This window comes from Salmo trutta, chromosome 33 (assembly GCF_901001165.1).
Source record: "Salmo trutta chromosome 33, fSalTru1.1, whole genome shotgun sequence".
NCBI classification, from domain to species: domain Eukaryota; kingdom Metazoa; phylum Chordata; class Actinopteri; order Salmoniformes; family Salmonidae; genus Salmo; species Salmo trutta.
The window spans coordinates 22,013,222-22,026,511 of NC_042989.1; the positions used below are offsets into that span (position 1 = coordinate 22,013,222).

Sequence of the window (13,290 nt, forward strand, 5' to 3'; positions counted from 1 at the left end):
TTTGCTCTAGGAGGAACCTGTGAACAGTGGGGGCAGGCACAAAGCTTGCATTGATCAACTTTGTTACTGAATAGTGTCAGAGAGAAGGGGGGAAATTCCCCTGAATTAGGGCGAGCAATGACCCATTCAACGGTTTTTGGCCTAATTCCTGCATTTGAGTTAAATAAACTTTAGTTACAGGCTAATTTCAGAGATTTTATATCTAATAGCAGTAACACAGAGCGTGCTGCTGTCTAACAGAGGGATGTGGCCTTCAATAAAATGTTGTCCAATGTTTGCATTGAATAAGACTTTCTGTGTGCCCCAGTCAAAGAAAACAGATTGCTTACTCACATCTAACAATGGGTGGACTGGAGTGCGCTGGGAAAACCAGCTGCCAGACACTCTATTGTCATTCAAATGAATGATATTGTAGCCATTTATGAACATAATAGGCAGACACAAAGCATGGAAACGGTATGGTAAACTCAGTAGAGGATGGATTTCAGCACATTCTGTTTGTGTTCTATCTAGAAGCACCAATGGGGTAATTAGCTAGTCAGTGGTCACAAAAGCAATCTCTGTATTACAATGGTGGCTATTCTCCAGCTTACGCAAACAAAAACACAAAGACCTAATTTGGCATGCTTAATAAATTCAGTCTGTAGAATGGTCAAAACCTTCTCTTGTTGTAGTGGTGAGATAGTATGGAAAACCTAGCAACCCCCTAGGAAAGCCTTAATACACACACAAACACGCACACATGCGCACACACACCCACACGCAACCTGAAGTTGGGCTTGAGATAGGATTTAGAAATTGGTTTATTACTACAGAATGGGCTATTGTAAACAATGCATATTTTTGGCATCTCCGAGAAGCCCATTCGGGAAAGGAAAACACCTCTATGTAAATGTGCTTTTTTCTACACAGAGTACAAGGAGCACAGTATTCATCTGACTGAAGCAGCGCTGGTAGGCAGAGGAGGCTGTGTTGACAGCCTGAGTTTACTCATGGAACAAGTGCACAATGTGAGTTTTGTTCAATGACTGACTTTGGAAGCAAGTCAGCGGAGAACAAAGCTGTCTTAGTACAGCTGCCCTCTATGGGCCTCTGGTACATCCTCTGGTTTTATACAGTTTGTCCGCAAAGGGACCCATCAGGCTCATCTCTCACGTAAGCTGTGGAGGTCTGGCCGCTTGCCCACTGGCGGTTGAGGCTAAAAATGTCTGTATTGTTCTCTATTTTAAAGAACTAAGTCTGGGAGGTGGTTCAGGGAAAAAGGCACAGGGTCACAGGAGAGGGAAACATAGACGTCTGAACATCACACTCTGATTAGGGCAGTGTGTCAGGAGAGAGAGCTGCAGCAGCAGCAGCAGCAAGAGAGAGTGCAGCAGCAGCAGCAGCAGCACACACACACACACACACACACACACACACACACACACACACACACACACACACACACACACACACACACACACACACACACACACACACACACAGACTTCACAGCTCCTCGCTCTCTCACGCTAAATATTTGAGGATGAAAAACGTGATCCTGGTGTCCCAGGCAGCAGAGCTGCGGGTCGAGTGTTCTCTGCTCAGATTAGCTCAACACAGCCTTCTTCGTATTGTCAGATGAGATTGGGCCAGGGAGAGTGAAAGAGAGAGGCTGAGCTTTTATCATGCTGAACGGGCTGAACAATGTTGCAGAGAATACTTTTCTATGGACAATTGTCTACTACAGAGCTGGCACAAAATGCATGGGAGTGAAAGGATGGCACAAGTATGGTCCAAGTTAAATGAAACAGTAACAAATGGGCCATGAGGGAACCTTCAAACAGAGTTAAAGGTCTCTGGATCTGTCTTAGAGGAAACTGAACATAAAACATGAATTGGACTGTACACATAAAAGTCAGTCCAGGGAAGTACAGGGCTATACTCTGCAGCTGCCCAGTCAGTCCAGGGGAGTACAGGGCTACGCTCTGCAGCTGCCCAGTCAGTCCAGGGGAGTACAGGGCTACGCTCTGCAGCTGCCCAGTCAGTCCAGGGAAGTACGGGGCTATGCTCTGCAGCTGCCCAGTCAGTCCAGGGGAGTATGGGTCTACGCTCTGCAGCTGCCCAGTCAGTCCAGGGGAGTACGGGGCTACGCTCTGCAGCTGCCCAGTCAGTCCAGGGGAGTACGGGGCTATGCTCTGCAGCTGCCCAGTCAGTCCAGGGGAGTACGGGGCTACGCTCTGCAGCTGCCCAGTCATTCTAGAGGAGTACAGGGCTACGCTCTGCAGCTGCCCAGTCAGTCCAAGGGACTATGGGGCTACGCTCTGCAGCTGCCCAGTCAGTCCAGGGGAGTACGGGGCTACGCTCTGCAGCTGCCCAGTCAGTCCAGGGGAGTACGGGGCTACGCTCTGCAGCTGCCCAGTCAGTCCAGGGGAGACAGGGATACACTCTGCAGCTGCCCAGTCAGTCCAGGGGAGTACGGGGCTACGCTCTACAGCTGCCCAGTTTGTGGTAGTTGAGACAGTTGAGTTACGTAACATTGTTGGTCATCTGCTCATGTTTTCTCTATGTTTTTCTCTACAGCTGCCCAGTCAGTCCAGGGGAGTACGGGGCTACGCTCTGCAGCTGCCCAGTCAGTCCAGGGGAGTACAGGGATACACTCGGCAGCTGCCCAGTTCGTGGTAGTTGAGGCAGTTGAGTTACGTAACATTGTTGGTCATCTGCTCATGTTTTCTCACAGACAACCAGAAAAAGCAGAGGCTGGCGGCCTGGCTAGAGCTGGAGAGCTGGGGCAGGGGCTGGAAGGCAGGAATGGATCTGAGACTGGAGGCAGGGGCTGGGGCTTGGGTTGGGGCAGGGCTTGGGAAAAGTTGTGGTGCCTGGTAAGCAGAGCTATCAGCTGGGTGACTGGGAGCAGTGAGAGGACAACAGGCTGAGACAGCGATCCCACTTCGCCTAGCATGAAGCTCTTTGTCTGAGCCAACAGATGAACTGTGTTTTGTTTCCCCTCTGAAATCACTGCCAAGAGACAAACACGCACACGCGCGCATGTACGCACGCACACATGCATGCACACACGCGCGCGCGCACACACACACACACACACACACACACACACACACACACACACACACACACACACACACACACACACACACACACACACACACACACACTCTGGGACATGAGCAGGATCGCTGGGCATGACAGAGGCCATAGCCTCTGCAGACGACACACGAACACAGAGACGTCTAGCACCCCTGCCAGCTACTGGCGGTCTGGACTGGCGAGTAATAGTGATGCCACAAAGAGGCTGCAGCCAAGCAGAACTAATGATGCTTTCAGGGGAAGGAGACGGGCGGGAGGGAGTGTGGTACTACTGGTGGGCCAACTCTGTGGTGGCGAGGTCTGTTTGCACCATGGCATCATGGTGGGCATGGCTCCAGTGTCTGACCCACCTCAACTCCACTTCCTCCCTTGTAATGTTCTTTTAAAAGTATACACTTATACTAAACATTAATACTGCCCCATTTCACCCATATTAACCTTCTGAGGTTAGCCATGAGGACCAGTCACATGTTGGGAGTTTAAAGTACATTGATGTAATATGACATACAATAGCTGTGTAACAACCCACAGGCTTAAATCTGCCTTCTGTTTTCCCCGAGCCGCTCTCCGCAGGGCCATTACAACATCAGGTCATATCAGCAACATCAATCAAAGTATTACAGAACAAGCTCCTCTTCTGAAGGCCACATGGGGAAACTCCTTGTGCACAGCAGCTTAAAGACTTATAATTAATCAAAGCCATAAATGTACACACAGGGCCAGAGAACTAAATACAGGCCCCAGACCATTTCCTGCACTTGACACACATAACTTGTCAAAAGGGCTTCCCCTAGCTGGCTCCCTGGCCTGACCTCTTCCTCCTCTTCCACTAATTTGATCAATCCTCAGAGATTCAGTCTAATACTTCCTTATCAGCAACACAGGGTGCCTGTGTTCATGTCACCTCCCAGCACCCAACATGACATTGACCCCTGTTTGAAGTCTAACAACGGGCGTCAGCATACTGACAGTACATATATAGAGAGCCCTTAGCGATACTAATGGCTGTTGGTGATCAGGCGCTGCAGATGGTGAAGCTGCAAACGAGGTTTGTGCCCCAAGTCTTCGAACAAACAGTAAACAGGAACACAAGCCAGGACAGTCAGCTGGCCTCAGAAGGCTACTCTACTCTCTGAGTCAGAGCGAGCATTAAGAGCCAGTCCCAAACCACTACCATGTGTGAATGTACAAGCCCCAAGCAGAGGCAGAGGATGCTATGTTCAAATGGATGGCTGAAAAAGTGCTTCAAGTACTGGCAACAAGGTCCGCTTTCATCTTCAACAGCATGTGAAGATTGGAATCGCTGTAACTCTCATGCAGCGAAAGCAGAGCTTACAGAATGTGTAGACATCACAAGCTAAGGGACACATTGACCCAGACCTAAATCACTACTTGATCAGATGGGTAGCTCCATGACCTCTCAGGAGCACTGCACTCAGGGTTACTCATCATAACGGAAGCACTGACGACAGACAGCAAGATCTCCGCCAAGCCAGTCAGACAAAACAAGTTAATTATCACTGCCCTGAACACACACACACACACACCCTCCTTAATGCATGGCCGTCTGAAGGGTGTGTGGAGTAGCGACAACACATAAGCTGCAGAAAAATGTTGTTTACTGTTTTCAGTGTTGTGATTTCACGCTGTCGTCCTCTCTTGGCTGCTCTAGACAACTGGAAGTTGAGAAATGCAGCAGACGACTTGTATATTATTCATAGGGGCACAGGAGAGGGCAATGACACTGTCTCTCAGTAATACAGTATGTATACCTTTCCACACTGCTAGAGGGATTTACAGAACAAACAGCTCAGTACAAATATCCAAATACACAGCCAAGGGACTGTAAATGCTCTGTAACAACCCTGTCTGTTTGTAGATCTTGTTTGTAGATCATATAACTGAAGCTTACACATTTTGTGGTCCTCTCTAGCTCAGTTGGTAGAGCATGGTTCTTGTAATGCTAGGACGGTGGGTTTGATTCCTGGGACCACTCATATGTAAAACATTTTTTCACGCATGACTGTAAGTCACTTTGGATAAAAACGTCTGCTAAATGGCACATCATACAATACTCTCAGGCCTTACATTATCAGGAATGGTACAAATTTCCCAACTGAACTATCAAAGAAAAAAAGGGATGAAAGACACAAACAAAGCTAAAACAAATGTCTTAGTTGTGGATCGAGTCACTTGTGGTCACGCCCTGACCTGAGAGAGAGGGTTTGTTTCTCTATGTGGTTAGGTCAGGGTGTGGGGTGGGCATTCTATGTGTTATTTTCTATGTTTTGGCCGAGTATGGTTTCCAATCAGAGGCAGGTGTCTATCGTTGTCTCTGATTGGAAGCCATACTTAGGCAGCCTTTTTCCACCTGTGTTTGTGGGATCTTGATTTTGTACTGCTCGTATTTAGCCTGTAAGACGTGACGGTCATTTGTATTTGTTTATTATTTTGTTTAAGTGTTCCGATTTAAAATAAAGATGAACACTCACCACGCTGCACCTTGGTCTAATCCTTTGGACGATCGTTACAGAAGATCCCACCACCAAAGGACCAAGCAGCGTGGGCCGATGGACTGGACATGGGAGGACATCCTGGATGGCAAAGGATCCTGGACGTGGGAAGAGATCCAGGCCGGAAGGGATCGCCTTCCATGGGAACAGGTGGAAGCAGCGAGGGAGGTACAGCGACGTGATCAACAGGCAAGGCAACAACGGAGGCCTGAGAGGCAGCGCCAAAAAACTGTGTCGCCAGTGCGTACTCACAGCCCGGTGCGCTCGGTGCAAGCTCCTCACCGTTGCCGTGCTAGAGTTGGCCGGCAGCCAGGAAGAAGTGCGCCGGCTCAGCGTATCTGGACTCCAGTGCGTCTCTACGGCCCAGGTTATCCTGCACCTGCTCTACGCACGGTACACCTCATTCACCAGCACAGCCCAGTTCGTCCTGTACCAGTGCTCCGCCCTTGCCGGGCGATAGTCAACATCAAGCCAGGACAGGTTGTGCCAGCCCTAAGCGCCAGACCTGCTCCTCGCACTCTTCCTCTAGTATGCCTCCATAGCCCAGTACGGCTGGTGCCTGCTTTGAGCATGCGGTCCTCAGTGCCTCTCCCCAGTCTGGTGAGACCGGTTCCAGCTCCCCGTAGGAAGCATCCAGTGATGATCAATGGTTCGAAGCCTCCAGTGATAATCCATGGCACGAAGCCTCCAGTGATGATCCATGGCCCGGAGCCTGTAGGGATGATCCCTGGCACGAAGCCTCCAGTGATGATCCATGGCCCGGAGCCTGTAGGGATGATCCATGGCGCGGAACCAGTAGTGATGATCCACGGCACGGAGCCTCCAGCGACGCTCCCCAGTCCGGAGCCTCCAGCGACGCTCCTCAGCCCGGAGCCTCCAGCGACGCTCCTCAGCCCGGAGCCTCCAGCGACGCTCCTCAGTCCGGAGCCTTCAGCGACGCTCCTCAGCCCGGAGCCTCCAGCGACGCTCCCCAGTCCGGAGCCTCCAGCGACGCTCCCCAGTCCGGAGCCTCCAGCGACGCTCCCCAGTCCGGAGCCTCCAGCGACGCTCCTCAGTCCGGAGCCTCCAGCGACGCTCCTCAGTCCGGAGCCTCCAGCGACGCTCCTCAGTCCGGAGCCTCCAGCGACGGTCTGCAGCCCGGAGTCTCCAGCGACGGTCTGCAGCCCGGAGTCTCCAGCGACGGTCTGCAGCCCGGAGTCTCCAGCGACGGTCTGCAGCCCGGAGTCTCCAGCGACGGTCTGCAGCCCGGAGTCTCCAGCGACGGTCTGCAGCCCGGAGTCTCCAGCGACGGTCTGCAGCCCGGAGTCTTCAGCGACGGTCTGCAGCCCGGAGTCTTCAGCGACGGTCTGCAGCCCAGAGTCTTCAGCGGCGGTCGGCAGTTCAGAGCCTCCGGCGCTGATCCACGGTCTGGTTCCTCCGGCGACACAGAAGCGGGGGGATCAGCGGGCGGTGTGGGGGCTACGCCCCGAACCAAAGCCGCCGCCAAGTATAGATGCCCACCCAGACCCTCCCCTATAGGTTCAGGTTTGCGTCCGGGAGTCCGCACCTTTGGGGGGTAATGTCACGCCCTGACTTGAGAGAGAGGGTTTGTTTCTCTATGTGGTTAGGGCAGGGTGTGGGGTGGGCATTCTGTGTTATTTTCTATGTTCTGGACGGGTATGGTTTCCAATCAGAGGCAGGTGTCTATCGTTGTCTCTGATTGGAAGCCATACTTAGGCAGCCTTTTTCCACCTGTGTTTGTGGGATCTTGAATTTGTACTGCTCGTATTTAGCCTGCAAGACGTGACTGTCGTTTGTATTTGTTTATTATTTTGTTTAAGTGTTCCGATTTAAAATAAAGACATTCACCACGCTGCACCTTGGTCTAATCCTTTGGGCGATCGTTACACTTGTCTTGAATTGGGCCTCCTAAACTCAACAAATGTCCTTAGTAAACTGACCTGAGTCTAGCTTTTTGGCACAACATGGCTACGCAGTATTATGAAGCAGATGATGAGATCTTCCCACTAACACAGCAAGAGAGTATCTGTGAGCTCACTCACTGGCACTTTCTCAGTGAGACCAATGTTCTTCATACATACAGAGAGCTGCCATGTTGGTTTTATGCATCTCTCACACAGTTCTGTCAAAGGGGTGAAATAGAACCCACCTCAATAACAATTATCACTTAGAAGTGCCAGTCAGAGAGGCAGCTACATGGGTATTTACCCTTAGACCCTCTATGAGGCACATTTAAACAAACAGCTCACAATTGTCACTCTGGTTCCTGAGCTCTGTGGAAGTCTATCTTCCTCCTCACTCCGTGCTTTAACCCTGGACACAGGCTGAGAATTCAGCCAACACACTATACTGTTACACTTTACAGCCTGAACACTGTGTATGTAGACTTCTATCACCTCATAGGTCCACAGTATATTCTCCTCCTTATAATAGAACCTCTCTCTGCTACTCTGTCTCTCGGTGTTGACATGGAAAGGACTTTGGAATAGACTGACTGATTGTCTACTATACCTCTGTGATTTTTCACAGGTTGTGCTGACTCGCTGTACTGTATGGGTCTAGGTTGAAGAGAAGGTTAAGACAATGTACATTCCATGCAGAAGTGTTCGAAAATAAACAAATTCATTGGACCAGTGCCGGACTGGAATTGAATGTTAGCAGTACAGAAAGTTTGCCATCAAAGTAGAGAATAAACACAACCGTAATGAATTTCAGCTAACTACTCAGCAAACACATATAACTGTTTTACTGTAAATCTATTTATTTAAACGTTTTACAAATGATCTACAGACACTTTATTACTTGATTTCCCGACCACTGCTCACGTTATCAATGCTAATCATGTATAATCAGCAACAGTGCTGGCACAATTAATGTGCTTATTTTTGAATGCTCAGCATGGAATTATTACTTTGTCTTAAACTGTATTTTTTCAACCTAGACATGAGTCAGGTATGAGTCAGTTAGCACATAACTCAAGGTATATATTAGGGTACATAGGGTACATATGCTTAATAAGCTGAGCTCAACTCAAATAGAGATAGTGTAAAAGACAGGGATTTTGTAGGATAAATAAGGTCAGCTCTTTTTTTTATCTACATTTTGTGTATCACTGCATCAGCCACTGTTTCAGCCACCTTTGTGCAACATGACTTGAGCAGTTGTTGGTTAGTTTTAGGTTAGTTCTAGGTTACCTGCGGCCTCCTGGCACTGGCTGCGGTTGATGTAGGAGTGATAGTGGCAGCTCTGGGATTCACACACACAGCCCTGTGCTGTCAGGTTGCACCCAGAAAACATGCAGGCTGGGTCGGAGGGTCCCACAAACTTCTCCCTGTGCCTTTCCTGGTGCTCATGTCTACGGCCTTCTAAAAGAAAGAGAAGGGGGGACAGGACATAGTCCGTCATAATGAGTCACTGACAACGCACCACACAGATTCATGCTGGGGCCACCCTCAGACTGAGCATGTGTGTCATCACTATGACATGTTAGTAGCATTAGTCACAGCGTACAACATCTGGTATGGATTAGCAATGTTCAATGGATTGTATTTTTTGCTCCTGATGGCTAGCTGTGGGAAACTCACCTGTCTTGCTGGCCCTCATGCAGGATTCCATGTCAGGGTAGCTGAAGGAGCCCAGGCAGGAGTGACGGGCGCCACACACACACATGGCCCCCGCTCTGTCACAGCCTGTCTGCAAGGGGCAGCGCTCATCCTCCAACCCAGCCTCCGGACTGTGAGGCAGAACTGTGGAGAGGAGGAGACGAGATATTAGAGGAAAAGAGAGGAGAGGGGAGGGGCTAGAGAGGAGGGGAAAGGAGAGGAAAGGGGGGGTAGGGGAGAAGAGAAGCATCATCAAAGCGATCCAGAGCAGACATCTCTGTTCTGTTCCTGCCATGCATTGCCTTGCTACTGCCATTTACCTTATGTGTTTGTCCCATGCCCAGCCAACCATCCCTACCCCTACCTCTGAGATACTGTAGCTAGCTCCTCCAGGCTGAGCTTAACACAAACAAACACATCTAATGACACATCTAATGACAATGGGGAGTGGAGGATGGAGGGGAGACAGGGGCCGTCTCACCATATCCACCAAACCCCTGGGATCAGAAGACCCACCATGTCAGCTGCCTCTCTGCTCCTCAGGGACCCCACAGGGACCCCACATGGTGGTCGTGTTCATGCCTGATGTATTGCCTGCGTGCCACAGAGTAAACAGGCTCAAACAGAAAACACCACAATACAGCGCTCCTCTCCTCTCCCTTCAACGGCTTGTCTTCCAGGCCTCAATCAACAATGTAGAGACTTGATTACTGCTTATCAAAATACTCTGACTTCTCTCACAGACACATTTAGAAGTATGAGTAGTAGCGTTCCCATCAGAATGTATTACAGGAGCTGGGCTAAATAAACTGGTAAAACACTATAGAGTGGTAATCGGTGAGTAAAGGTGTACTTCTTCTTTCCTCTCGGAAGGGGAAGCCTTGCTTTCATACTCTGCTAGGGGCTGGGAGACACTGATGATTAAACATGATGGTATATGAATGGACACCTAGGCTGGCGATAATGAAAATATTTAAGAAAATGTACGTTGTTAATTTATTAATACCAAACAAAGGGAAAGCAGGGATGAACTTCTATTATCATACAGCACATTCCGTCATTCCTTTCAGAAGTGGTACTTGAGAAGTGCTCTGTATGTAGCCTATAATGGTCACCTATACAAACCCACATCTCTCTCTGATGTGCTATTTCCAGAGTTGAAAGAGAGAGAGGTGAATCTTAGGTGGCAGACAGTCATGGTCCCTGTGAGTTAAACCAGCCAGGACATTAGGGAGAGTAGAGGGGCAGGCAGGCTTTTCAAACGGAGCTCCCCTGCCACGCCAAAACTCACCCTCTTATTTCCTGTTACCTTAAAATGATCCCCACCTCCACATTTGTTCCATCTCTGGGCCTTTCTGGCATGGGAGGGTATTTTTAAAGAGCAGTCATTGAAGGTGGGTGTCTGAGTGTGTCTGTGGGGTGCTAAAGGGGGCCTCCAGGAGTAGGCGGCAGGAGGTAGACAAAGCAAAATGAGAGGTTAGGGGGGGTGAACCTCTAATTACTGTAGTTAATGATTAGGTTGACCCCCCGGCTGTGATATGACCCCACTCAGCTGGCCTGGATCACGGCTGCGTCTCTGGGGAAGTCCTCTCAGCCATGGAGACTGCTTGTCTTGGCATCCAGAGCTGCGATGCGAAAGTTGACCTCTGAGGCCCTTTGGCTGATAGCAAGCTCAAAAGGAAGTCTTTGAAACATTAGATAATGCTGGAGGAAGAGGGAAGTGGACAGGATTAGAAGAAGTAGTGGACTGGACAGGACGCAGAGTCCAGTCTTTGCGCTTGAGGACAGACATTCTGTGAGGTGGTATTGTTAAGTGCTCTGGACAGGGAAGAGGTGGCACTAACACAGTGAGACAGACAAAATAAAAACACCCTGGGCCAAACATCGATATCACTCAAGTGGTGAAAAACCCTTTGGGGATTAAATTAGTTACGTGTTTGGATTCACAGGCAACTTTCCCTAATCATAGCTGTCAGAACAATACACAACCACTTTAACTGGCTGCACTTGATATACAGTATGTGTAGTAGAGTGATGTTGTTCCCCTAGATTATGCACCAAGTTGCACGCAAGGACAGTTCAAGTAGGCCAGGGCAAGAGGGGATGTTAATAAGTTAATAACAATAATAATAATTCAATGTGTTTTCTTTATTTAATTACAGCAGCATAGTTAATGTTATTTTTCGGTGTACAAACATTTTTTGATATCTATATTGTAAATACACCTAATTGTAAAAGTTTGTATATTTTGGTTTGGTCCATCGCGGGTTATCCGTACTTACGGACCCTTTTATCGTTCTCTTTTGCCGGACCTTCAGCTAGCAAGGTATGTTGTCCTTGGCGCCGTAATTTGGCAATATAAAACTGTGGTAAAGTTACATAAAGTGCTGTTACGCAATTATAGGGTTTGTTACAATGTGAACAATTATAAAGATTTATGTTAACTTTCACCAAGCTCGCTAATTAGGGTACCTATTGTAACTCGGGAGTATTTGGGACCTTGTTTGAGTGAGTTGCTATGTGGTCACGCAGGTGCCCGAGAGCTGTGACTGCACCAAGGGCTAACCTATTGTGTGTTGTCTCTTCGTGTGCAGGTATGTCTTTTATTTTGTTCCGAATATGTTGTATATAATTTTAACTGTATTGTATAGTGTGCTGTTGGGCACTGAATGTATGTATGCAGTTCCCACTCTTTTGCCGGACCTTCAGCTAGCAAGGTGCCCGAGAGCTGTGACTGCACCGAGGGCTAACCTATTGTGTGTTGTCTCTTCGTGTGCAGGACCAATAAACATGATTCAACCATCATAATTCCAGTTGTGGCAGTGTCCTGATTAAAAGTACACAACGCAGAACGAACCACGCTACATATGCACATAGTATAAAAGTCCTCATAAGCATACACTTACTGGATATTTAGCATTCTGTTCAATATCATGTGCATCAGCTATTTTCTCACTGACTTTACACATGTTTGTCTACTACAGATGTCACCTGAAGACATGGTCTACTTTCTTCAACCTCCATCACCCTTCCATAGTGTGCGAATTACGGGGGAACACAGAACCCCCAAATCAGACATGAGATCCCATAAATGCAACGAAAGTCCAACTTTGGGGGTGGGGGGTCTCTCATTTAACCATTCTCCTATTTCGAAAAATGCAATTGTGTACTGATACAGTGGTAAATATGAAAATGAAATCTTTTTCCAAATGAAACGAACACTTCCACCTCTCTGTCATGGTTTGAATAAGTGACAGTTGTTTCAGGTTCTTTCAATCGCATTCATCTCTCTTCTCCACCTGCTAGCAAACTTACAACACTGTTTCAATGGTGCCTTACAGTTTCCCGCGCCGATGAGCTTGGGATGGACACAGCTGTATTTACGTCCCGTATTTCAGCCCCTTTCAGGTTTCCCGACTTTTCTTTTTACAAAAAAGGTAAATTTGTCAGCAAGACACATCACTCAATTCAGGCTACAATAGTATAGGCCTAATGACAATTCACAATCTGCCCTTCCATATTGACCACCCAGAACAACAAGACTTAGAGCAGAGGAGCGGAGAGAAAAGCAGGGGTCAGAGACTGGAAACATTTACCCCCTACTCCTGATTGTGACCCTAATCACTTTAAGACCCTACCCCCGGCTTGGGAGGGAAATCCCGGATCAGCCTGGCCCTCGTGGCCTCTGCAAACACACAGGGAGGTGTTGATTTACCCTCACCCAGCCAACCCCACCACAGGAAGGGGGGGGGGGTGCTCTGCAGCCACGAGGACCAGAGGCACGACTCAATCATGGAAACCATTAACTTTTACATTAGACATTTTAGTAATTTAGCAGACGCTCTTATCTGGAGCGACTTACAATTAGTGCATTCATCATTTAGAGACATTCAAAGCTGTTAATTTCACAGAGGGGGTAGCTATGGGTATGGAGGGGGATTAAGGCCTGCCAGCATAACCTGTAAATAAAGCCCAATCAGGGACACTGTCTCCTGGGATACCTTGGGGCCGGAGACCCAGGACCACTAGACCCCTCCGAGGATGGAGGGCAGGATCATGTAGATCCGGCCCCAACGTGGGACTGCTTT

At 48.7% G+C, this 13,290-nt stretch overlaps 1 protein-coding gene across 1 annotated transcript in view; it reads right to left on the reverse strand.

Annotated features, from left to right (window-relative positions):
- The window catches only part of LOC115172656 (cysteine-rich motor neuron 1 protein-like), a 46,711-nt gene that overhangs the window by 31,100 nt on the left and 2,321 nt on the right, over window positions 1-13,290 (reverse strand). The window contains exons 2-3 of the mRNA XM_029730315.1: window positions 9,185-9,346; window positions 8,795-8,965 (exon numbers count right to left, since the gene is read on the reverse strand). Coding sequence (XP_029586175.1) covers window positions 8,795-8,965; window positions 9,185-9,346 — 333 coding nt within the window. The remainder of the gene's footprint in view (window positions 1-8,794; window positions 8,966-9,184; window positions 9,347-13,290) is intronic.